Genomic DNA, 27,528 nt, shown 5'->3' on the forward strand with positions numbered 1-27,528 from the left:
CAGTATAAACACGCCAATTCATTCATTTTTACTGATGGTTGCATTTATGAATTTCATTCTCGTGAAAAAAGGGAATAAAAGGAAAAAAAATTAAGAAAATAGCTATTTATAGAAAACAAAACAAAAAAAGGGCTCGAACAGAAAAGAATCTGTGCTGATGCTTTTGATGAGCAGTCCGATGGCATTGAACATTACCTGTGCAAGCAGGCATGCTTGAAAACCTGTCTCAATAGTGTAGCTTCAGTTCCACAATCCAGGATTTCTTTTACGGTTGTTGGAAAAAAAAGAGCCTAATAGTTTCATACTGTATTTATTTAATAACTAAAATTCACAAATAAAAAGATACTTGCAAAGTCCTTTAGTTGTGTCATCCCCTCCTCCGCCACTCTACTGCTTTCAGACCCATATGCATAAAAAATGGGTTGGATTTTTAACGGTAACTGTTATATGATTGGTCGTTGGAGCTGAAGCACCAAATGGAGAAGATGCTTTATGGAGATGAGGGTAAAACCCCTTGCCTTCCCACACACATTCTGGAGGAACATAGGAGATGTACCAGTGCCCGGACTCCTCTGCTCCCATTTCTCCCCACCCAGAGCATTCCTTTCATTTTATATTTCCTCTGTTAAGTGACTGACTGTAGCCTCTTTTTTTTCCCCTTTCTGTCCTTGCAGGACTGCATACACGTTGGACATTGTTCATTTCTTACTCCGCCAGGCTTTGAGTCAGTGTCAAGTAGGTCCTGTTACAGCTCAGTGCTAGTTGTTTTTTAATGGGTCTTTTTATTTCAGGTAGGTTTGTGTGTCGATTCAGAAGGCTTGCTTATTTTCTTCCTTGTTTATATCTGAACAAGCTGCTGGATAAGGCTATTCATACTCCAGGAACTGTTTGTGATAGAACAGCAAATATCTGCAAGAAAGCAGAGGTACAATTTCAGCTTTCTGCTATGTATCAGAACAGATTAGTACTTCCATTGATGCGATGATAAAAAATTAGGACTATTAATTTTGTTTTTCTTTTTAATTTGAAGCAATCCCAGGGACATGCCAGTTCCCTACAGTAACCAGGGATGAGAAGGAGGGAAGCCAGCTGAAATAATTTTACCATCAACTCAGGAAACCGAACAGTTGTACATCAAGCAGTCAAACCCTTTTGTTGTACCATCTATTTAGAACCTGACAGCTCCAGAAGCTCAGACCATGCTGGTGCCCAGACAGGCAGCATCCATTTAACACTATCATGTCATAAAACACAACTCAGGTGCTTTAAGATGCAACTGTTGCTTGGGAGTCACATTACCAAAGCGACAAACACGCTTACTGCAAACTGTCTGCCATTTACTGTTACAGGGAAAAAAAAAAATAAAAGAATGAGGCACGTGGGTGAAAAACTCACGTCCCAACTGAATCCAACTCAAATATCTAATATCTCAATCTGTACTCAAATCTGGTGTTTTAATGGGATTAAATGCTTCCTGTTCTTAATTACTTTTTGCGTATTGCTACATAACAGAGCCCAGCCTTCAAGCAGTTACACGTCAGAGGGAACTGGACTCATCCCGACACACTCTGTACCCACTGCACACTGACAAGGGTCACTGCATGACTCCCCTAAAATGCTTCATAGCACTTTGGAGACTTTCCAATTATTATTGTCCCATCTCACGCCCCACGGAGCTTCCTTTATACAGTGCAGATCTACTTAGTGTGAGCCTTTATCTGGACCAGGGAAAATGGATCAGAGCTCAAACCAGCCTTTAATGCGCCGGATGGGCAGCAGTTCTGGCACATGTCCTCTCCTCCTCGCCTATGGCCGTTCTCCCAGACATACCCCATCTGAACCAGTTACAGACACTGCAGCCAGCTCATGTCCCTTCTCCTTCCCCTCTTCTTCCTTCAACAAATCTTGGATTATAGAGCAACATTCTGAAGCACTGATATAGACTCAGATACATTAGATATTCCAAGAGAGAAATTAAGTCTTCGCTGTGATGGAAGGGTCTTTTAACTGAGAGCCCAAAGGTCAAAGTTTCTCTTCCTTTCCTCTTTCCAGTCCACAGCTTACCCTTCACTGTCTAGCACATCCTTAATGCTAGCCTTGGTGATAATGGCATCATCACACTTGAACCACTGGTCCTTGTGCTGCCGGATGAAGCTGGTATAGTGCCCGCTCTCCAAGGTTCCCTGGTGATTAACTACTGCAAACAAGGAATACCTGGTACAGAAAAGAGTCAATGAATATACGGATCAAAAGGAGTAAAACAACTGACATGTTAGACAGACAAGCTCATGTTCGTAAACACGTACAGCAATAGTAAAGGATCTGACCCATCAACGGAACACCAGCTCCTAACATTAACTGGGAACAAGGATGCCCAGGGAAAAGAACCACATTTTATTTTTTCTGTCTTGCTATTACTGCAATGCTCCAGTCTGATGGCAGCAGTCTGCTTTACCAATACTTGGCTACCACAGATTTTTCTTCTAAAATAGATCAATATTGATGCATTCCTGAGGAGGACCACTGATTATCTCAGTCTGACCTTCTATTTCCCTGAATTACTTACTCTAGTGAACCAGAAAAATGCATTTGAGGCATAGGGATGGGGAAGGAGGTAACCTTAAATATAGCTAATCTGTAATATTTCTAGTGATAAATTGCTGTACTGATTAATTGTCCTTAATCTGGAAAGCCTGTACCTATTCTGAAATCCTGAAATACTGAACACATTCTGCCTCAACTTCCAGCTTTCGAATGCTGCTGTGCATTTGCCTGCTGGCCTGAAAGCTAGCAGACACAGCTCTGTTCTAAAGACAGATACTGACAGACTAATCAAGTTGCTTTTAACTCATTTCTCCTTTTCTTAAAAAGAGAGAAGATTGAAGTCCTTGACTCTTTTGTTCTAAGGTAAGATTTTGTTTCCAGTCTTAAATATCCTTGGGGCTCTTTTTCAAATGTTCTCCACTCTCTTTAACTCTTTCTTAAAATGCTGTCCTCAAGCTTGGATACAAACACAGCTGCACAATGTAAAATAATCTCTCTAATCTCACTTGATGTTGTCCTACATATGTTAAAATTTCACAGAGCTCTTTTGACACAGTGGTGCCACAACAAGGCACCTATTCAGCTGATTGTCTACAGAGCCGCTGATTTATAACATCAAACTGTTCCTAGTGGAGTCTTTAATCCAACTAGGATGGACTCCAGGACTCTCTAGTCCTAGACGAAGAATTCTAAACTGACCCCAGCTGTTTACTGGCATCCAGCTTACCAAGCAGCCCAGATGCCTCCGCTCTCATTACCCAATCCTCTTCATTGTTTACAACTTTTCCAACTTAAGTCACGTGCAAACCTCAACAGCGATCAGTTGTGTTTTCTTTCAGATCTTTGCTAACACTATTGAACACCACACGTCTAACGAATCATCGCTGTAGGACCACACGTGACACCTGCCTGGTACCTGCCTGTATGACAACTGCACTAAGACCTGGTGAGCTAGTTTTTACATCTATTGAGTGATTCCAGTTTCTTAATTAAACTTTCAGGGCCAAATGAAGTGCCTTAAAGAATTTACATACACAACATCAGCACATGACTGCAGCAACCCAACTTGTAACCCTATAAAAACAAAAACCACAAGGTTTGTGTGACCATCTCTATTCCCAGCAAGCTATGGATACTGGTTTCAATTATACTCCCTTTACATTCCTGAGCAAGTCCCATATCAGCTCGTCATTTATTCTGACTGGAATCAACACCTGATCAAGAGACCCCAGAATTACTGGGGTCCTCCACTTGGGACGTTTCAGTGTCAGTGTTCTATAAACTTTCTTTTGGTCCTCCCGAGCTCCCTTTGCGATTGCAGTAGATATAGGATTATCTAAAGCAGCACCCATCCCTTTTAATCCTGTGACCATAGCTTTTAATTTTGCTCATAGACCAATGACTGGGGTTATCAGCTTCATATCTGAAAGTCAGCTGCCACAAAACCTCAAAAGAGTAGGCGACTGTAGTGAGTGAAGCTTTACTTTGCAACAGTTGAGACTTACTGTGCTGGCAAATACAGAAATGCACTGCAGACTACACAGCAGAGCGTGATTCTCCTTCTAGGAGCCAACTACCTTTCATAATAGGAGTCATGGAATGTGCCACTTACTTATTATCATTGTTTAGACTATCCGTCGGCTGCTGGTATTGCCCGTTCATCCTGCTCTCTTTACTGCAACACACACACACAAAAATCCAGTCACTTAAAGCAGTGGCTTCCCAAACCAATGCGATAGTTTTTACATGACACAGCCCGTTTGCTGAATCCAGGTCCTTTTTCAAAAGCACAAAGCTGCTCAGCAGCAGAGCAGGGCTGCTGATTAGGATGCTGAAGATGCTTTATTTGTTCTCACAGCAATGCTACATGAGAAACATCATTTCTCCTCCCGGTCAAGGTTTCAGTGCTGCAAATACCAATCTGTTTATGTCAAATGTCCTATCCAGAAAGCTTAAAAACAGGTTAAGAAAAGATTTGTATTTTAAACCTGGAAAAACATCTAATTACATCAATCCTTTATCCTGCGATGGGTCAATCAGCCTGGCTCTGACTTTTAAGTTCATTTTGTATTTTGACAGCAGCAATAGGATTATGTTGTTGATTTCATAGCTGATGAAATTCAGATTACTGACTTATGTCCGCTGATTATCCCATCTATATTCCATTCTGCTCGACACCTTCCATCAGCAGAGCCTGTTCTGTCCAGGGAGAATTCACCACAGAGGAACAGGGAAGTCTCAAAACCTCCAGAATATATTGGAATAAACCATATCTTCTTAATATAACACTATTTAACAGAGCTTCAGGGCTCTCCTTTCTCTCCTGGCAGAAGCATCTACTTTTCTCGAGGGAGTTTGAAATTACTAGTAAAATCTAGTAACATTTTATCATCAGATAGGGCCCTGTGTTAAGAGATGCTATGTTTTGGGGGTTTCTGCATTGCTTCAGATACAAATTAAATCTGAATATACTCTTGTACACTTGAATGGAATACCTGACAAATAATCAATAACTGAGCTGATTAAATTCCTTTCATAAAGGTATATTTATATAAATGTCATGCCTTTCGCAAACCTGGGAGGTGGGAGAAGTCTTACTGTTTCTTTTTAAATACCAACCAGAAATGCCTATTTATGTTTTTTCTTCTTGCAGCATTCTCTAACAGAAGTTGAAGGTAGAAAAAAAACCAACCCACAGATCTGCATGCGTGCAGGAATAAAGAGGAAGGATTTTTAAACTTCAGAAGTACCAGGTTAGGCATTAGGTTATGTCTAGTCTGACTAATTACACAAGATGACTGGTGGGTGTGCACTGCAGTGATGGGACCAAAGCAGAGAGCTGAAGGCACAGTGGACCTGAGTCTATAAATGTAATATGTAACCATAAAAATAACATACATTAATAAAAAAAATTTAAATGTTTAAATATCCAGCCTTTTCTGGCACACGAAAGTCCATAGCTTACCTAAAAATTAGTTTAGAAAAGATGCACATTTCAAGGAGAAGCTTAGAGCTCAAGTGTCAGTATACATACTGTTCTATAACCTTGATTCAAGGATGTTCCATGTTTCATGATGCACACGTATGAACTGGTAAACAGTTCTGGCCAGGTCGTTGGGGGATTTGGAACTGGGTACACACCTGGAAGCCATGAATGGTGTCATGTCCAGCTCCAGTGGAAATGAGACATACGTAGTGATCTTTCGCCTCAGTTTGGCTGAGTGTTCAAACCGCTAGAGACAAAGTGGAAGAATTTTTTTTCTTTAGAGAAAGGCTAAATTTTCAGTCTTTTATAAAGGTCTTAAGCTTAAGAACAATAACATAAAAGGATATCAGCATTCAGTAGCCAGGGACAGACCCAGATTTCTTCTACTAACTAGCTGGACTGGGACCCCCCATGTAAATGCTAAAACTTTTCTACCAGGAAAATAAACCTCAATATATGGAGGAAAAATACAGTATTAATTAGATCATTTATTCTACTACCTATACACACAAACTTATTCAGAACTGACATTAAGAAAAAATATATTAAACAGAGACAGCACGCGTGGTCTTTACCCAAACCAGCATTCATTTGTACTACACGCTATTCAAATACAAGGCTGCTGCCTACACTGGCACACAAAACTGGTGATGACGGGAGCTTGCCATCAGATTCACACACTTAACCCACCCATCCAATCATCTCAAGTGACAGGAGTCAAGCCTACACAGGAATACCAACTCAAATTAAGGCAAAAATGGAATATGATAATAAAAAAGCCTTGTCCCTCCGCCAAAAGGAGCCTCCAATACCCACCATCCTCTCCTCATCTTCTCAATTGAACATTAAATGGAAACAGGAACAAATAACACAAAGAGATGAATGAGTTTCTATTTAAAGGCAGCTTCTCTCCCCATTTCTCAGAAATTCTGCTCTATTTACACTTCAAGTTAATTATTTTCCAATTGTGGTGCCATAACAATTCCCTAGCAACAGATCCAGATGTGAAAAGCTGCAACTTGTCTTATCTTTTGTGTTTCTTTTTTGCTTTAACCCATGAAATGAAATTTGCATTTGGCATGGACAGGACAACACAATCACTTGGGAAAAGTAATTTATTTTTTAAAAAAACCTTCACTCTTTATGGATAACACAAATACTGAACCCAGTGTAGAAAAGGGGTTGAGCACATATTCCCACTGCCTTGCCCAAAGAGGGGAATCACCTGGGCATACCTTGCCAACTATTCCGCAATTATAAAACAAAACCGAAACAAAACCAACAGCCCAACACGCCTAAAACACCCCCCAAAAGCCAAGCAGCCAGCCAAGCACTCCTGAAACCTCAAGTCAGTTGTGCAAGAACACTCTTCAGGAAGACCACAAACAGACAAAGAAGAAGAAAGGAACTGTGCCACTATCTACTCCAGTCCTGCTAACATCTTTGGCATATCAGATTGTATCTCATCTTGGTTAACACTCAAGTCACAACCGAAGAACTGCTGGCATACAGAGGTGAACATCTGAAGGCGTGACTGTCCCAAGCAGTCTGAAAAGTCCTGTAAATTACAGAAGAGGCAATTCTTTCCACCTTTTCTAGTAGAAAGCAGAATCAATATTTTCTCAGAACACAGACCTTCCTATAGCATTCTGTTTTCACATCAACACCTCTGCACTTCATTAACAAGCTTTTGTACAAGCCAGATTTTGAAAATAAATTTTCAATTGCTGCTACGCTGGTTACGGAGTTGCTATGTAATTTAACAACTCCAAACTACAATCACTTATTTAATACAGTCTGTGACTTGATCAGGGAGACCATGACGCTGCAGTTACACAGATGATTAGATTTTCCAGCATGAATGTACCGACCTAGCTTAGAGGGCTACTGGAAAATAAACCAGAAAAACTGCCTGCACGCTACAGCAAAGTTCAGCACGCCCTGTGCTACAACAGCTGCAAGGTAAACGCCTGCTTCCAACACTGTTAAAGTTACCCAGGTGTTTTACCAAAGTTCAAAGCCTAGAAACCATGCAAGACTTGAACAACGGAACAAAGTCTCTGAAGGAAAAGGCTGGAGCGTGTGTTCTCTCAATTCACCATTCCCCAGCTGGAAAGAGAAGCGAAACGAGCCTTCAACAGTACACAGCACACAGGCTGCTGTTTGAAAATCTGTTCCCAGTTACCACGGTGGTAGGCAAAGTGCTGCTTTTCTTTATGTAGCTTATGTGACACTAGTATCATCATCAGATACACAGTTTCTTGGCCATGGTAAGAGCTGGGGCCAGAGATCATCAGTTGCTGCCTCGCAAGGAGAGAACTTTGTAATTCTGTTCCAGGAGACACTCAAGACCTTAGAGGTCTGCATCCAAAAAGCTCAAATAGATCAAAGATGTGGTTAAATTACTATGGTGGCTGCTTCTACAAAGGCCTGTGGCATCACTTTTCAGGGACCCTTTGCCTCTTGACACAGAGCGACCTTCATCTTCTGCGACAGCTGCCTACTTTGCACCACAGTCATACTCTTCAAGACATAAATTGTACAGGACTAAACTATCTGAGGGCACCAGCTCTGACATTATCACCCATCATCGCACCTGACATAATCTCGATTGCAAATGTTGAACACTACATCACAGAGTGGAAGACACAAGGAGCCTTCGCCACTGCAACCAGTAAGGTTTTCATGCTTTTTCTTCACCACACAGTTCCTCTGGCATTCTTCCAGTAACAGCGCAGGGTAAAAATTTTATAACACAGGATGAGTGTTATTGGAGACTGCTTTCTGCACTGGTTCAGATATTGTATTAGCCTTCTATTTTGTTTCTAGATTCTGATTAGTTAAATTCCCACAGACACACTGCAAAGCTACACTATAGATAATATCTTAATAGAAAATCTAGCTGGGCAGGCAAGATGTTCTTGATATTAATTTATATCATAAAAGCTTACTCAGTGAAAGCCAGAAAATATGTCCAGGAATTTAGGTCATCCTCTCAGAGAGGAATACACATCCTCTGCTCTGTCTGCCCCCTGTGAACTTACTTTGAGATGAAAACAGGCCACAATGGGTAACTTCTTCATAGTGAGTTGTTTGGTAGATTCCTGGTAGCTATGGCAACCACTACATTTGATTTTGGCACTGCTTCCTAGATGTTCTGGCCTTGTAAACCTGAAAAAATATTAAAAAGCAAAGGGATGCACAAAACAATCAGATTATTTTCCACACACGCTGAAAACACTTCTTTCACTTTTACCTGTCAGTCACCGGCACCACAAGAGACAGAGCTCATGGGTTTTAAGTGTCATTTTGAAAAAACCCAACAGCTGTAATAATGTAACATCCTATAGTTCACATATCCAAACCTGCCATTTATCATCACTTTACATGGGAACATTGCACTGAATTGCACCCGTGTGTCGGAAAGGAGATAAATATTAGTTCATCTCCTACAACCAGACAGCTAATTTTCATACAGAAAGCAAAGATCTTTTGTTTTCAAAACAAAACAAAAAAATCATATGAAAGATCTGAAGCAACATGACAACTTCCACGCCCAGCTGCATGCTATCTGCAGGACACTTCTAGCTTGTAGCCCTCCAGGGCTAGGCTCAAACCTTCTGAGACAGAAAGGGCTGCAAACACAAAAGTTCTTTTCAAAATATTGGTACCTTCCAAGAAAACCCATGCATTGACAACTAGAAAAATCTCTCTCAAAATTTTCAGACAGAACTGCTCAAGAGAGCTATAGGAAGAGCCCATTACACAACAGGGTACTGCTTAGGAGAAAATATACTGCCTCTGTGTTCTCACAACACACTGAAACAAAATCTTTCTTGCTTTTTCAGAAACTGTCAGCACAGAAAAGGCTGGGAGAACAGACTACTAAGTCTTTTCCTCCAAGTTTAGACTTCCAAGGGGGAAGTAAACAATCTCTCCGGAGGATGCTTTACAACTAGGATTTTTGAGATTAAATATTTTGAAATATAATTGAACATTTTACACTAGGCACGAGGGCAACATGATATCAGCTTGTCACTAACCCTACCGTGCCTCAGTCTGTTTATGGCCAACGGAGCCTCCAGCGTTAAACGATCATCGTGGTCTCTGGGTCTCCCCTCTTGTTTGATTAACAAGATTTCCTTTACCTACCCTATGTACCACCATTCTCTGTTCTTGGGTTTGGTTTTTGACTTTTTTTTCTCTCCTCTCAAGTTTGTAAAAAGGCTTATAAGTTTGTTTTCATTGTTGTTAGGAGTGCTGACATCTTTCTGGTTTTTGTCATATTCCTGCTCAATCCTTCCTCCTTTAAGCCAACATCAAGTTGCGTTGCCACACTGGTTGACATGAAGTTACACACCTTTGTTGTTTGAATCAAATATTCAACCTGCTTGCTAACTTGTGGGTAAAAACCTAGACCCATCCTCTTTATCCATTAGAGTTCATTTGTCTTCCAAAATCCATACTCTTTGAGGGTATCTTTGAACCTGGATGTTTTTCCTTCGCTATCATCATCTCTCTCCAATTCTACTAATCCCCATGTTGAAGAAAATCACCAAAATTCGAACAGGTTTGACTCTTGGTGCATTCCTCCATCAGCAATTTCTCATTTCTACTAATTCCCTTGTTTTCTTAAAATTATTGATCTTTAACATATCAAGAATGTTAGAAACCAGATGTCTGAGGCCATGAATTTTTATTTTAGGAGAATTAGCTTTGCCCAGGCTACACGTAACCTCTTCCTCAGACAAATATCTTAATGCTGTTTGGGGACAATGCCATGACACAGTATCACCTGGTCCCACTGCTCGGTGCCACCTGGAGAACACAACGAAGCCAAATTCTTTTTACCCCACCAAAACGGTATTTGTCTTATTTCATACCTTCGCAAGCAGTCTGTGAGCGTGGTGGTGCCTGATACATGGCTTTCCCCATTCACGACACTGCCATCGCTCCCCGGACTCAGCGGCCAGAACGGGGTGGAGGAGCCTGGCAAATCCAAACTGATGTCCCAAAATGGGTCTATCGTTGTGGAAACGCCACTGTGAAAATGAAAGCAGTTTAATACATGTTTAAAGGAAGCAGAATTAACAGTCTCTCTCACTTTAGGGTGCACACCAGATACTTAAAGAACTGTAGGATCTACATCACCCCTAGAGGGCACTCAAAGATGACCGAAAGTAAGTTGCTCCAGAGTGTTTTCCTTTTTGAATATTAAATGCCATATGTTTTAGGAAATGTATGTGATGTACTACATGCAAAATATATGCATTTAATACATTCTCCCACTCACTGGAGCCCTGTGACTCAAAGTGAACACGCAGGGTTACTCCAATAAAGGTATTGGCCATACTACGATCATGATAAACCAGCTAACATCTATGTTGAGAGCTACATGCAACTCAACTGGTTTAGAAGCATGATTCTCTGGTCAACACATGGAAGATGGTGTTTATGGCTGCTGTGATCAAGGGTGAGCCAAATGCTTTTGCTATACAGTAGTGCACTGAATTAAGCGTTGCAGTTCATATAAGCATCTCCTACAGCATTTGGAATTTGAGAGGCCAAGGAATAACTGCATCAAAAAAGTAACGTTTCTCGATCATGTTTCTCTACAAGACAGCTGAAGAAAAGCCAACAGCTAGGCTATGGAAAAAGCTTCTCAAAATTTTAACTTGTATTGACTCGAATATTTTCTTCCAGCATTTACAGTTTTAAGAGAACTCCAGAACTTCAGGGGTTGAAGCTCCTAACCTGGAAGCATTTTCCATTTGTACTTGTCATGCTTATTTTGTGAGTTCTCTCCTCCTCCAAAGCTAGTGTCTTTCACTCTGCAATCTCATTAAGCCTACAGTATGTTTTGTCCAGCTTCACTTGTGCAAAAGTTGTCAATTTTCAAAAGAAAACTTCTGTTAAAGTTTCATCAATGCTAATATTGTGTCATACCTCATCAACCTTTTCATTATCATACAAGGATTCCGTGGCTCTACCAGGCGCAAAGAAGAAAGTTTCATATGTAAAAAAAATAAATTTTTTGCCAATCTCTCCAGGAAACTGAGAACAAAAGCAGATTCAAACAAGCACAGCACAACAGTCCATCTGCAGGACAGCGTGCGTAATTATAAAGAATGTGAGACAGAACAAAAACCAAGAACTCTGACTCCTGCACTATGGCAACACCAAACATCTTGAAAGAGAAGTCAACTTGCTCCAGTACATGGAGTAGAACAACAAATACATTTTTCCTTACTCTTGTGAAACATTCCCTTGCTGGTACCTGAGATTACATTATCAGTCTCTCTGAAACCTCTCTTGATGCTCCTAACTGAAGGAAAATACAGCTGCATACCAGCATTTTCTTCAAATGTAGTGGCAACTGCATACTTTCAAAGCCAAAGAGATCTTGGAAGTCTTTTTCTCATGAACTTGGAAAAAAAAACACTTCACAGACTAGTAAAAAGTTCATGTTCACAAGCCTGTGATACTTTCCAGGTACCTTTATGTCTTAATATATGACAGTTAACTTGTAATTGATTGCATTTAGCCGATGCTGTATTTAAACAGTTCTTGGCTTACTGCTACTTTCCTGGTATTCAATACAGAAAAGATTCAGCACAGTGTTGCACCAGAGGGTGTATAGATGCAAATCAGAAAAGGATTACTTACTGGCAGACTTGACAGGTAACATCAGACTGCAGTCCGCCTGTGAAGATTTGGTCTATGATGCAGTTACAGTGGTTGGGGTTGTTGGCCTTCTTCCCATTATCATCACCTAGAGGAATGCAAACAGAGACTCAGACATGAAACATCCTCCCAGGGAACAGTGGTTTGTCTTGGACTGTGTCTCCAGTAACTATAACGCAAATTTATAAACATGCTGCAAGTTCACATAGACAATATGGAACCTTGAAAATGCTGGGCATTAAAGAAAAACAAGGAAACCAGAAGAAAACCCCTAGAAAAATACAGAATATAATCAGAAGGTGACTAAAGGGAGTTAACTCCCATAGAAGTGAAGCTTTAAGCCGTATCAGCTGTCAGCCATCCCTTCTCAGGGCACAGCCCTATCTCCCTTCAGAGATTTGCTTTGCACTGCCTGTGTAAAGATCAGTTCCTAAGACAAAGGAGTTGCCAAGACGGTTCGTGAAAAAAAGACCATTTAAACATCACTTAGAGGGCCACCGCACAACATCTGTATCTAAACAAATGTTCAGCTCTTCACCGCAGAAGCACTCATTTCTGCTTAGGCAGAGCGTTCAGTAGCACATCACTGTCCTAAACGAACACCGAGGAGAAACGTCAGCAGACGCTGCTTTTTATTTCTATCCCAGTCAACTGAGAGTTGAGGGAGGGGAGGAGGTTTAAGACCCCCTACCCTCCAGCCTGCTGTCTGCATCCTGTCCTCTCAACATAAACATGCACCTTCCGCTCAGCTTTTCACCAGTGAGAAAACTAACGATGTCCTTATCCGAAGTGGGAAGAAAAGTGCCACGTCTTCCTCCAGCTTCTTCAGAGACACCGCAATCCTCTATGTTCCCAAGGGGCACAATGAACCCACACCCATCTTTTGGGCGTTATAAGCTGTCATTGCAGGTCTCAGGAGCACAGCAATTCATTTTTATGATTGGAGTGCTGCGATCAGGCCAGTTCAGCTTTCTTAAGACTATCCAGAGTATTAAATAACCAAAAATTTCTTGACACAGTTCTCAGCTTTAAGGTATACTGCTTCCATTCCCCACAGGTGAACTAGGAGTGATACAATTTTTTTTTTATTTCCAAGACTGCACAGCTTTCCTTGGGCAGAACAGATGTCATTGGTTTTGCTTGTAAACAGACGCACACACAAACTATCTCACAGCACCAGCTAGTTCTTTTGTCAAGGACATCTTACGAGGTCTTCCAATCTCTGACAACAGAAACCACTAAGACAGAAGTTTTGCTCAATATCCTAGGATCTTTAACTCACTATGAAGTATTTCGCTTTCAGAAATTAAATAATAAGATGCTGACTCCTCAAATCAGAGCTATTACTCAAAAATAATTCATTTCTAGTCAAGCATGTCAAATAAACACCCAAAGAACTACAAGCATAGGGCAAAACCCCACCACTTGTGTCTAAGGTGCTCTAGCTGGAGTCTTCTTGCAGTAGAAAGGAGATTTTTTTTTTTTTTTTCCCCAATGAAGCCATAGAAGTTTTGCTGGAATACATTATGTAAATTGACAAAGGTTCCACCTGATCCTAAGTGTGGAAAAGCAGACATAGGTGATACCTACCAAGCTAGAACAGGCCACTTGAGTTAATTAGATCCTCAGTGCCTCAGAAAAGCTCTCACTCAGCTGCCTGCTTTAGAAACTTTTGTTGGAACTGTCAAGAAAAGTGTATTGTTTCCTTAAAATGGCTCTTGAACAAAATGGTCTAAAATTAGATTTAGAATGTACAAGGTTCAAGCTGGAGGTTATCAGACCCAGTGTCAGGCACCTCTTGATGGGAATTTCAGCTGAATCTTACTGAAGCTAAGATCCTTACAGGGTCTCAATCATGCTAAGCTAATGAACAGAGCACACAGTATAGAGACTGTGCAAGACATTCTTCACCTTTAGACAAAGATCACTTTAAGCTTTGAGGACTACATGTGGATTTTCAAAAAACAATTTAATGGTTTTAATCTGTTTCTAAAATTCCACTTTTTAAAGAAACAACACACAGAACTACCCCATCCCAGTAACGTCACCATTTGAACCACTATCTCCCTCTGTTTTGTTTCGAGGGGGCAGAAGTCTCTAGAGATCCTCACGGGTTGGACACCTCTAGCAGCCAGCCATTTCCACCCATGGGAGAGAACGAATGCTCCCTTTCCAATTATACAAGTCAATTAGGATCAGCGACCAGAGGGTCTCCAAAAAATACCCCGCAAGCTTGTTCCCAACAAAACAGAAGGGCATTACCTACTCAGTGTTATTTCCCATGACATTTGGTTGGAGAGCAGGAGAAAAAAAAAAAAGAAGGATTACCACCTACTCACACTTGTCCATATGTAACAGATGCTGAGAGGAGGTATATTATGCAGCTGAGAACTAGAAGCTGCTAGATTGTTGTGTTCAAGGTTCCCTCCAACATTTCTGTCTTACAAAGTACGTTTTAGTTTCATGTATTTTTTGATTTTAAAGCTGGTCATAATTCCTACTAGGGAAATCAGCAGCTTCTTGTAAGAGATTGGTCAGCACATGACCAAAATGAAAACTTGAAAACACAACGTATACAGTAACGTAATTACAAGAATGGCAGAAAATTTGAGTTTAAAAATTTGGATTTAATTAAATGCAACTCTCTTAAAAAAAACCCAAAAGTTACTACTGTGTCTGTGCAACAAGCATATTAACTTGTGTTCAAATATTCTACTAAAGGTAAATCGTATGTAACAACTGTAAGAACAGCTCTGGATTGCTTTTTAACATTGGGTTTGTTTTTGAAATCTTTGAAGTTTTTTCCTGCAACTTCCATTATGTATTTTAAATCAGAAAAAGGAATTTTAAAATTGCCAGATTTTAAAAGGGGTGTTCATGAAAACAAGACATTGTTGACTTTTCTGCTTTACTTTGGCCCCCAGTGTTCTGAACGTGTGCTTGTTATTCTTTATGATAAAGCAGTATACACAAATTTATATGGATCATAGCAGATGACATTTCACAAGCATATGCTTCATCACTTCCTAAGAATATCATGCAGAATTCACAGAGCAGGGCAGCATTTTACTCCCAAAGCTCAGCACAGCGTTCTTTTTCTGTCATGATGCCTAGCACCAGGCTTCAAATTTGCTTTGTAGCAGTCCTTGTTAAAGAAGAATGCAAAATGCTTCATGAAAACCAGATAAATGAGGAATAATCAGCATTAAAGGACTGCTCCTTTTTTGTTAGACAACTAACATTGTCTGAATAAAGTTTGGGATAAAAATATAGGATTACTTCAATTTTTTTATCTTGCTTTTTGAACCTTTGTGTACAAATGCTCATCTCTGCCACCCTCTGCTGCTTGGTTGTTGTTGCTCTTGCAATAAATAAAAAAATCCCACAGCTAGTGATTTCACTGGGCTAAATATTAATTTTTGAATTGCAGTCTTGCTCCACACAAGAAAATAACAACTCTGCTTTAAGTTTCTCCAAGTTTGAATATGTCTGAGACAAAGTGAACTACAAAGCATTTGGATGATTGGAACCTCACTGTCACGGGAGTTTGCAGAATGAGAACTCTGAATTTCTTCCAGAGCACTGATAATTAAGATGTAACTGTCACGTTGACTAAAAGCTGACCTAATGCTTTACACAGCAGGCAGAGAAACCCATCATTTACATTTCTCTAACAAATGAAGAGCCCCAGAGCTCCTGAAGGATCCCACATGAGGCGTGGGGTATACTTTGTACTTCCTCTTCACATCTTAGAAAACATGTAAGAAGCAACAGATCAATGGCTGATCACTTTTGGCATCTTCTATAATCCAAACAGATTCAGAGACTGAAAATCAAAGTTGTCACGCATCATGCCCAAGTCCAGGTGAGTGGTCAGACTTTAGTACAAAGAAGGTGGCCATCCCCTACAGAGCAAGGCTGCTTACAGCGTTCCTCTGGTGAAGCAGCTAATATCTGATGTCCAGGAAGCTCCGAACCTCACTTGGAAGCTTTTGTGGTGAGAAGGACCCCAAGTGCCAACGTACAATGACACTGCAGAACTCTGAGCAAACCAGCAAGAGCCCAGAATAGCACAAAATGCAGGTGCAACTTGAAATGACATTTACAGTAGCAATGTTGGAAAAAGAATTCAGATTCAAGAAAGCTCTTGCTTTTTCAGCTGGAGTACGCATTTAAGGACAGACCTTGTGTACACTTTGGGTAAATGGTAGAGAAAGAGGAGTAATTAATGGCTTAGTTGTTTTTTTTTTCTCCCACGTAATACTACTTTCCAGTCAGTCCATCTTCCTCCAGCTGTTGGAATGAAAAATAGTGATGCCCAGGCAATCAGACTAGATTCCTTTTATTCAGAAACATTTTGTATTGCTCCAGGAGCATCGAGGAGCCCTGTTAAGTGTCAGAATACGTCCTGCACAGATGCCACAGCTCGACACAACAGTTCCAGCAAAAGCAGAATGATCACCCCTGAAACATGATTGACATGGGCCACCATGCAGGTATCCTGGGCTTCCAAAACTCCACAGCTGTCACTAAAGCAGAGTATATAATCAACCAGCATTAAAAAAACCCCAACCAACCAACCACCTGGGCCAGCCCATGTATGAATCTCCAGGCATTTAATGTTATGTTTTGTAGGATGCAGTATTACGAATCTTATCTTTAAATGCACATCAAAATCATGGATTTTTCCTAATTTAGGCAATGACAGATATCAGTAAAGAGCATTCACAGCTTCTCTGACTTGCATTAGGACGCGTCTTAGAAAGCAGAGTAAATGGAAAAGGGATAAATGACCAGTGACAGCCAAACAAATATCACTGGATATCAATGAAGTTCCTAGCATAAGGACCACTTCCATTTACTTTGGTGCCCGAAGCCTTGGTGATCATGAATACCATCCACAAAACTCGGGCTTTTGGACAAAATGTTCCCCATACTTTATTTTACTTCACTGGGTATTAATTGTAGAACTTGATTACTATTGACTGGAAGCTTTAACAGCTTTTTTGATGCAGTAAAATAGATATTTAATATTGATGGGGAAGCATTATTTGCTTATTGTAGCTTTAGGACATTCTCACTATTAGCAACAATATTTTCACATATGTCTGCTTTACCTGTGTGTGTGTGTCTGTGAGCATACATAAATATGCAAGTGGGAAAAGTTTCTCATTATATAGCAAACTAGTTCATTCCAGAAGTGGTTTATCATGACCATACTCGAAATTCTAGTTTAGATGAACTGGTTTGGTTCCCACACAACTGCTCAACCACTTCTTTTAAATTACCTTGATGTGGCATAGATTATTTTTCATAGTTTAATAAAAGTCCATTTCTTCAGAAATTTAAAAACCTGGGTGCACAGATGTCAAGGATCTAAGGCTTATGCCTTCCCACTAGCAGCGCTGTAAGAGCTTAGTTATGTCCATGCAAGCAGCAGAAACTTAGATATCCATTAAATAACTGAATTTCAGTCCGTGTCTTGACTGTAAACGGTACCTTTGCCGCAATCCAAAAAACCTCAGTACTAAAGATGCAAAACCTCCCAATTCAATTCAAGCTGGCTGAAACCGTTACGAAACTTGATACCAATTCAGAAGCAAATGTTTTCAACACATCTGTGATATCCAGTCAGTAGTAAAAGAATCCACACACATGCAGACCCTCCTTCCAAAGAATGGCTAACATATAATTTTTTTTAAGCTTTAGGACAGATCAGAATTTTATTTTCATTCATGCCGGAGAGGCCAAATAGACCAAGAATAAACAAACTGGTCAGAAAGCTTGATTTTGTTGGTAGTTGCAGAAGATACATCAGACAGATTCTTCATTTAAAGCAAAAACATATTTTAAACAACAACAAAAAAAAAGAATCTATTTTAAGATTCCTGATCAGTTTGAAAAGAGCGCAGGGACCTTTACTGTTGCAAGCTTTTTCCTGAGAAGAAAATATTCCTCCTTCATGAACTAAATCAGGGAGTACAGAAGACATACAAACATTTTCTATCAAAGATGATGAAAAAGCTGGAAGATTGTTAGATCAGTAGTTCAGAAACTTTACAGGAACCATGAAGTATTTCTGTCTGCAGCTGAGTTTATGCAGTGTTAAGAACTGAGAGGTCAGCATTCGGACAGACTCCATTCCCTACAGAACTTCAACACTAGCTTCATTCGACTCACTGAATTTCAGCTAGTGATTGTCAAATGACAGATATTAATAAATACAAAAGTGTTCTGTGTACTCGTGTTCTTAGAAGTACTCTTCTTGGAGAAGATTCTTTCAGAGGACACCTATTATGAATCTGAACAAGCACATCTGCTACCGTGTGAGACTATCTCAAAGATAAAAGCAAGACTTGAAAATGTTTCAAAGCAGCACCAGCAGCCTTCCCTTTGATAGTCCTCTGATAAGTCAAAAAACTAACTTCTAAGTGCCTTTGCTAAGGGCACTAGAGGAAAGTTGAGTGCTTTGAAGCTTATTTTTAGTGACTAAGGATTTTTATTTGTTTTGCTAGTATCAACCCTACTATTTTTCTCTTACAAGAACAGTAAAAATTTCTATGCTTAAGTGAATCAAGCTAGATCAAACATTAGCAGATTGGGAAATTTTCAGTGCTCAGTTAACTAACACAAAATACACAATTTCATATGATACTACAATTCAATTCTTAGATACTTCATCCCTAAAAGCATGACACTATTTTTACTGTATTGTACAATTATGTATTTTTATATACAAACTAATAAAAGATATCAAAACCAAATAATTTTCTTATTCACATTTCTGTACACAATTGGGCATCATAAATACAGAATAAATATTTAAGCAGAACAGCCATAGCCTCCTTTATGTTATTTTCATCACTCCCATGACACACTGAGTAAGAGTTCTAAGTGCCTCAAGTATAAATAGAATTAAAATGGCAATTTAAAATAAAACACAGTGACTCACAACCAATAAGAGAAGAACATGATGCCGATTCAAACCAACGTACAGGCTTGTCTGCTTCAAGGTAATTTCTGACAGTGGGAATGGTTTATTTATTTACTTATAAATGTTTTGTTTTAAGTCTACCAAACATTTTAAAAGGAGTTTGCTAAGGCTGCTGTGCTGGAGGACACTACACTTGATTTAAGAAGAGATTGTTCCACCTCCTTTTGATCCAATATTCCTTGTTGATTGAAGACTCAGTACAAGCCTTACCTTTGCAGTGTCTGTGTAGCACATCTAACGCAGCAATGAGGAACTCGTGTGCATCTTGTTGCTCGTACCCTGCTAAATGCCGTGCATGAGTCCATACCAGGTGCAATAACCTATATGGAATGTGAGGAGATCGGTGCCCAGAGTAAAACTGCTCAAAGCAAAGAAAAGGACATGACTGTTAACAAGTTACACAGCCTCAGTGCGTTTAATTATTAAAAACTTAAATGAGAGCAATTAGTCAAATACATTTAAACCATTTAATTCTGATGGCCTTAATAATCAAGAGACAGTTTTTTATCACAGACTACTGAAGAAGTGATCTCAGAACTGAGCACCTCCATTTGCTCCCTTGAAATTCCTTCATTAGGTGATGGATTAGCCTAAAATTAAAAAAAAAAAAGAAGCGGGAGGAAGTGCAACACTCAGAAATTCCTTACTGATACCCAGGCTTTTATTAAAATAGCCTGGTGGGGGGAAAAGAAAATATTTTGCAAGAGATTAGCAGTTTCATTCAAAAATTACATGCCCCCCAAAATCAGAACAAACACTGAAGATGAGAATATTAGATGTCAGCTGTCATCCAGCCCCTGAACCAAACCACGGCAACTTTCTGCATCCAATGGCTGTGCACGGTCCTATCTTATGGAAAAAATTACAAGTAGGACGGCAGCCTCACGCCACTGTTGGCCTTTCTCTGTAGAGCTACAACAGCACGAGGCTTGAGCTTGCAGAGCTGAAGATACCATCAAACCAGAGATGTGGTGTCCCTGCAGGGTGCCAGGGAAGGCCCAGAGGAGTTTATTCACTTACCTTTCTGGTTGTATTTAACGAGGTAACATTTTATTTTTAATAAGTGAAAATTTGTAAGTTATTTTGCCTTCCCTGACCTTTGGAAAAGGTACTTGCCAGTAAAGGGTGCCTGCGACACCACAATTATGTTTTGCCAAGATCCCATCAAATCGATGAGGGTTTATTTTCAGTTACTCTTCCCAAACACAGAAGACAGTAAATAGCAAATACACAGGGGAAAAAAAAATATTTAAAACCCCAGCAGTATATAATTTCTCACTCTCATTGGAAAAGCAGGCTTCCGTCCTCAGCCCTAGGTACCTCCCTGCCCAGTCTCTGAGCATTTTATATCAGTGCAAGCACAGGCACTGTGCTACAAACCTGCCTCGATAAAACATATTGTATTTTAAGAGACAGGCAGGCAAAAGGCAGCACAATCTTCTCATCCAGTCGTCATATTTGTAGGGTTTTCTAAATGGTTTTAGTGCATTTCCTTGCAAAGAAATCTCTTTAATGCAAGCTCTGCTTTTTCCAAACAAGAAGATATACCTCTGCAGCCAAACAACACAAAATGCTTCTATAAATAAAGAGATCAATAGTTAACTGTAATGCCAACAAGAATGACACCAAGGGACTGGAGCAGCAGCGTGGTAATTGAAATCTGCTGACGCAGCTGCTGCTCAACATAATTCAGGGAACTGCAGCAATAAAACTTCTCTGTTCTGTCACTCCTCACAATTAGTCCCAGAGCTCTCCAGTCATTTCAACCAACAGCACTCTCCGTAATTACTCCACTGCAGACACTAGACCTGCCAGCAGATTTTTACATTCTCTAGTGTTTCATTAGGATTAGAAGAATCTAACAAGCAGCTTTATCAAATTATTAGCTATTATCACACAGAAATTAGCAGCACACCTAGTAAGAATGGCGTTGAATATACGGGGGGTGAGGGAAAGCTTCACTATTCTAATAAATCAAAAATGAAACAAAAGGATCTGAGCACATTCAGTAGCAATATTTTAACTGGAATGTATAAAACATCCATCCCATCCCTGTTATTTCCTTGTTGCTGGGAAGAGCAGCGTGTCAGAGCTGTTCCAATCCACAAAAAGGAAAAAAACCGGTGTAAAGTCTTATTCAATCACTATTACACAAACCTTTTCTTTAAAATGTTCACGTATAAATAATGCTGTAATTACAAGTCACCTTTAAAACACTTCAATGGCACAATTCTTCCAAACATAAATTACAACATTTTTGGTTTAAATTTATTTTCAATTCAGCACTATCAGTTGTTTATATTGGAGAGGACTAGCTCAAGCAATTTGAAAATGCTTAGTAATACACGATTTAATTGGTGCTCCATGGGAAAAAAAAAGAAAAAAAAGAAAAAAAAGAAAAAAAAAGGAAAAAACCCAAACCAGGATTCGAAGCCTCCATTCTCACACAAGACCCAACTAACAGTGACTTTTTTTGTACCTGGAACCCTTGCTCTTGAATTCTAAAAGGAAGAATCGATACGGGATTTAGAGGATTCTAGGCTTTATATTTTGCATTATCATTACCAAAAATATACAGATACCAGTCAGGTTTAAAACCAAAACAAACCACACACACATCTGTACTCCTTTCTCCTCCTCCTGCCAAACACACATGCATGACAGTTTCCCAGTTATGCGAACAAACACACATCTGATCTATCCTGCATTGTGTACCAACTAAACAGTCTCCCAGCTTTGTAATCAAGAATTTAAAGGCATAAATCCTGTACCTGGCTCCAGTCCAATCTGAGAACCTAAAACCTCCTCACAGAAAATGGTTCTCAATTAAAAATGTAAAAATTCTGAAAATGTACAATGGATAAAGGGAGTGGGTAACACACCCGCATCTCTCAGAAGAGCAGAACACCTACTGGAGGTATCCCACCACAGAACAATGGTTCTAGGGGTCAGAAAAATGATTTTGCTCGCACACACTCTGTGTTCTTTACTTATTTCACAGAAAAGATTTAACTAACTTGGCACAAACTGTATTTTCCATTACAAAATGCGAGGCCTCTGTCTATGTAAAGAGCCTTAGCCACTTTTTCTCCCTTGTACCTTTGTTGTAACTTATTTTCTACGTAAGCCATCAACAGGGTACCATCCAAAGGTATCAGAGCCATAAATCATCTCCTCCTTCTTCCTTCTCGTCCTTACTTCTCAACTCTCCACGTAGTTGTGCTGTGCACTTCGATAGGCTCCCGAGGATGAGCAATGATGGGAATAAAGGCGGCTTTGTTCTTTACACCTCTGAGCAGACGCACTGCGCTCTGCTACACTCCCAGGTATTCCTGCTACGCCACTCACAGAGCACACCGATAGAGATTCACAAATCCTACCAACCTGAACGGCCACTAGCTAAAGGATTTGGATAAACCTCAGGGTGCGGACCATCTTGAAATTAATTTTCATTGGCAAAGCAAAACTAAAACACAAATACCAGTAGGCACAAAGCGGTGCACAAACCCTCCCAGCCACAAGGCTCAGTGAATGGATTCTGGGTGTTCTATCTTCCTTCCATCCAGTTGCACCACTATCTGCTATTCCCAAGTCCTTTTCACTCCTTTTCTCATGGCGTATAATTCATGTCATGATTCTATTGAGAAATAGGTTTCAAGGAGCACAAATGAGAATGTTAATCGATGCAGTCAGATATTTTTAAAACAAACAGATTCAATGCTTGGCATATTCACAAAAAAGCTATCAGGAAAAAACCCTCAATTCTGAGAACCATCTGACTGACACCCATTACTCACCATCAACCTACTTCATGGTGGAAGAAGAACTTTGTAGCTTCCTATTTATCACAGAGAAATCCCACAACCTATGTAACTAAATTATTTCAAGAAAAAAACCAAACAAAACAAACCAACCAATTGCTTTCCATTTAAGAAGCAAAATAGCAAAACCTGCTTATTTATGTACAGTAAGTTTCATTTAATGTTCAAAACAGTCCCTTTTTCTCCTGGAGCTTTCCTACTGGCATGCATTCACCAGATCCCCTGGCATTCCATTTGCCTAAGATCACACCTTCAGAAAAGAAGGGTGGAGGGGAGATGAAGTTAACCCTTGCCCTGATCGTTTGTCACTGCGCACGATGCCCTGGGATAACCACAGCAGTTAATCCCGGTGGGAAAGCTATGTGAAAACAAGACAGAACCTGAACCAAAGTTTCTCTGGGAATTCAGTTCCAAAGGAATTCTTAACCATAGCACTGAAATCTCCGCTGGTTATCTTTCCTTCACGCAGCCCTCATCTCCGCAAAGACAGCGTAGGAATCCTCAGCGTAACCACTGCACGCAGTTGGGACATGAACAATAAGCAGTCTGCTCCAGAAATGCAAGATTTTGGTTTTAATTCCGAATGTAGAGAAATTAAAGCTCACTGGGAAACAGAATTTTACAATGAGTGCTGACAGAGCTATAAACATAACATGGTATTTACCGCTTGCAAGTTCAAATCTATTGAGCTGGTTGCAGACACTATGGTTTTGCTTGGGGACTACACTCCAGTTTTACTTCAAGGTGGTTGAGTCACTCTGTGTTGTCCACCCACAGCACTTCGCTGCAATATTTCAACGTGAAATAAGGACAGAGGCTACTGTACTGCTGTCTTCACACTGATACCACAGATACGGCTCTTCCCCCATTCATATACCCTCACGCCACAGAATTTTAATTATCAGAACTACTGCAAGTCTAGGCATGAATTTTGATTGGGGAAAATAAAGCCTTAGATTCCCAAAGTTGTGTGCGAAATTAAACTTGATTACAATCGAAACTAATACGAACGCTGCCTGTAAGCCCTATTTTGGCTAACAGCCCATTCTTTGTTACGTGTTTGTACACAGTCTAGCAAAAAGCATCCTAGGCCATCACCAGGGCTCCACAGACAAAAATGGAAATAAAAAGCATTACCTAGACAGTCTTGATCTTTCCTCCAGCCCCTCCATCGGTAATGTAATACTCATTTCCCCTTTCCCAGGGGATTTTTTTGAAATTTGCTGTGTGTAAACTGAATGCGTTGATATTCATTGGAAGGAGACTTTATACCACAATTTGATGAAAGGATATCAAGCTAATAACAGTACCTTTTTTTAAAATAAGCAAATAGGTTTCTATATTAACAGTGTACAGCAACTGGTATTTCTATACCATGACTGAGTTTTTTTTATCTAGGCAAAGTGATATTTCCCCATTTAACTGCACATCTGGTTTCAATAATCCTGCAGCTGCTACCTATTGGTATGCCTGCCTTTTGTTTCTACCTCCTTTCCTGACAGACTCAGGAATAATTGAAAAATAAATCAAAAAAATAAGAAGCATAACATACAACTAATGACTGATAAGCAGCATGAAAAGTTACAAATTCACATGAGTGCTGAGTACGAGCAGAAAACAAGTTTGTACTGGAACGGCTACGCAGAACTTTACCTTCCATATACATTTAACTCACAAGCAATGACCAACAAGAATAATCTCTGGTGAAAAAGGCACAGAAGTAAAATAAAATTGAAAATCACAAGATAAAGGTAAAGCTATTTGAGGTCGGTCTCAGTTTGAACAAACTTCCATGACAGCACATACACAAAAGACATGCTCTGCGTACAGACATCTCAGCTATCTTAAATGCTCTGTGACAGCACGGACTAGAGATTTCTTTTTTTTTTTTTTCCTTGCTTTTCTACTTACCAAGAAAGCAGATCTATCACTGAAGGAAAGACACAGGACTGGATTTGTTTGTTGTGTCTTTAAAGACTCATCTTAAAACTAGGAGCCTGTGTCTACCCATAGTCCTCACATCACTGATGTGAAACTAAGACAGTGAATAAAGCTCTTTGACTATTTATTAAGGAAAAAACTGTGCCTGTCTCATAGAGCCCAGACTAAAGCTACAGAGAAAGGCACACTGCAAAGCCAGTCACCTGAGGGAGAAAGGGAAAGAAGAGTAGCTTGTACGTGGAAGGTACAAACTGTACCAACACATTCACTTTTCTACATCCTCCTGGCCGTTAATGGGTTTCCAACGTAAGAGATGACAGCAAAGATGTTTCTCCCTGTTGGAAAGCACTGAATCAAATCTTTAAAATATTTATACAGACCTACATAATCCAGTGCCTTAAACCACGTGGCTACACACTATCGCTTTATTCTTACTCCCATTATCACCCAAAGAGCCTGTGACATATTTTCCAGTTACAACTCGCACCTTTAATTAAAGCACACACTCAGCTTTAAGACTAAAGACTTGCAGATCAGTCTCAGAAGAGCAGGCAGCACTGTAATTATTTCCAATACCTAAACAAGGGTGACTTAAAAGACCAATAGTTCGCTTTTCAGCAGCTGTGTATGTTTGACAGTAGGATCTCTCTCCATCTTTACCGCTCTATTTTGCCACACCTCGAGGGGAAACATAATCCCCTTTGTATTTGCAAACAGAACACAAGCCCTTCTGGGGTAAGAAAGAGGCAGCAACTGTGGAAGGGCGATGGTATTGCAGCAAACAGCACTCACCTCCTGAAAAAGCGTAGACATTTCACAGACCAGACATGAGCTGGGGCTTTGCATTTCACATTTGTGCCTGTCGGAGAGGAAGAAATCTCGCAGCAGTGGAGTGTGGGTAAGTGCCTGGACAATACAGTTCATAAAACATGTGTTCCCAAGATTGATTAGCCCTCGTAGACCTGTAAAGACAGAAGGGGGAGGGGATGCATAAGCATTATCAAGTTAACAAAACGATATATTTGCATTTTTATACAGTTTTCACAATATTGCCACAGACCTACTGAATATGCGCAGCTCCAAGTAAGCAGTTTTATAGTGTTTTAGGTAGGCTATTGGTTTTGGTGTACTGAACCACAAACCTTCTGACCTACACTAGGATTTGGTTTTTTTAAATTCTCAGAAGAAAATAAACCTGAAAGTACAGCAACACCAATAGCATCACTTTGCAATGGCTGTTTTACCATACATCCCCAAATATGCCCCCTCCCCAAGCTGGTACCAAAGTGCAATGACAACTAGGAAGTCACTACAGTACAAAATCAATACATTTAAATAAATCAATAAATAAGTTTTCAGATAGCTTAAAAGGCTTTCCCTCATGCAGGTCACGAAGCCAGAATAAGGTTTTTGTACTGTTATAATACAACAACCATCTTTCTAAGACAGGCAGCAAAAGAAACAGCCTCGACAAAACTAAGTCAGGCTGTGACATCCTATGCAGACTTCACATATACTTTTTTTTTGGTACAAAAGATCCGAACAGAACAACCTTAAAGAGAAACTCTGAACAATACTAGTTCAACACTTGTTTTAACTAAGTTAAACATTAATCTAAAGTATACATCAAAAAAATTCAACTTGGCATAAGAGGATTCATCACACCTTAAGTCAAACGTTCTGTAATGCCCAGAGACGATTTCTTGTGCTTGGAAACCAAGATGCTTAAAGGAAAGCTCTTTTGTTGCACAACAGAAGAGAGGTTAGGAGTGGGAAAGCTTTTCAGTCATTTGCAAAGTCTAAGCGAGAAGAAAAACATGCTCAAATCCTTGAGTATTCTTCCAAAATGTTAACATAATACCACCATACAGGAGTGCTAAACAAGAAGTGCATCAGGTGGACAAGAATGCTTCTTTTTAATCAAAAACTTACTTTGAAACAAGATAAACTGCACTGATAGATACAATTCTGGTACTAATTTAAAATTAACATAGTCCTCTTCTGCAATAAAAATGGGATTACTACACAGATGTGAATGAAAAAAACAGGATTACTTGACAGAGAATAAAGAACTTCCTTGCCATTCCACAGGGGAAAAAAAACAGTATCAGCTGGCAATGCTGTAGTAATTAAAAATGCTGCAGTTCCCTTGCAGTACACCAGATAGTGCTCAAAGGGCTCTTTAGCATCTTTCAAAAAGGTCCAGTTGCTATGTTACTGGAGAGAAACGGCACTACATCAGCTTGAACCACATACTGAGCTGTAGGCGATGGATGCAGAGCCCTCCGAAATTTTTTTCCTGTACCTAACGCAACACTGTCCTCCTTCCAACAGCTTCCTGTTGCTTCTGTTTGCTCAAATGTAGGAAAAAGTTTCTCATTATATTATAGTAACTTCTACTGGGTAGAAAGCTTATTGCAATTATTTGCTTTATTTTCATGCTGGGAAGCAACAAGTGTACGCACGACATTAGCAAAGTGTTAAATAGTTAATTTGTTGTAGCAGCTTGAAATACGGTGTGATGCTTCAACTTTGTACACAATCCTGCTTCAATCCCC

At 39.9% G+C, this 27,528-nt stretch overlaps 1 protein-coding gene across 1 annotated transcript; it reads right to left on the reverse strand.

Annotated features, from left to right (window-relative positions):
• Nucleotides 1-25,928, reverse strand: LOC104461934 (ubiquitin carboxyl-terminal hydrolase 22). Its single transcript, XM_010073684.1, has 9 exons — nucleotides 25,763-25,928; nucleotides 19,419-19,566; nucleotides 12,197-12,302; nucleotides 10,414-10,572; nucleotides 8,575-8,701; nucleotides 5,686-5,777; nucleotides 4,157-4,219; nucleotides 2,065-2,214; nucleotides 1-909 (listed from the first exon to the last, which is right to left on the reverse strand). Exons 1-9 carry the CDS (start codon nucleotides 25,892-25,894, stop codon nucleotides 867-869), a joined length of 1,020 nt encoding a protein of 339 aa, XP_010071986.1. The 5' UTR covers nucleotides 25,895-25,928; the 3' UTR covers nucleotides 1-866.
• Between the last annotated feature and the right edge of the window lie 1,600 nt (nucleotides 25,929-27,528).

Source organism: Pterocles gutturalis, unplaced genomic scaffold, assembly GCF_000699245.1.
Source record: "Pterocles gutturalis isolate BGI_N339 unplaced genomic scaffold, ASM69924v1 scaffold31837, whole genome shotgun sequence".
Taxonomy (NCBI): Eukaryota; Metazoa; Chordata; class Aves; order Pterocliformes; family Pteroclidae; genus Pterocles; species Pterocles gutturalis.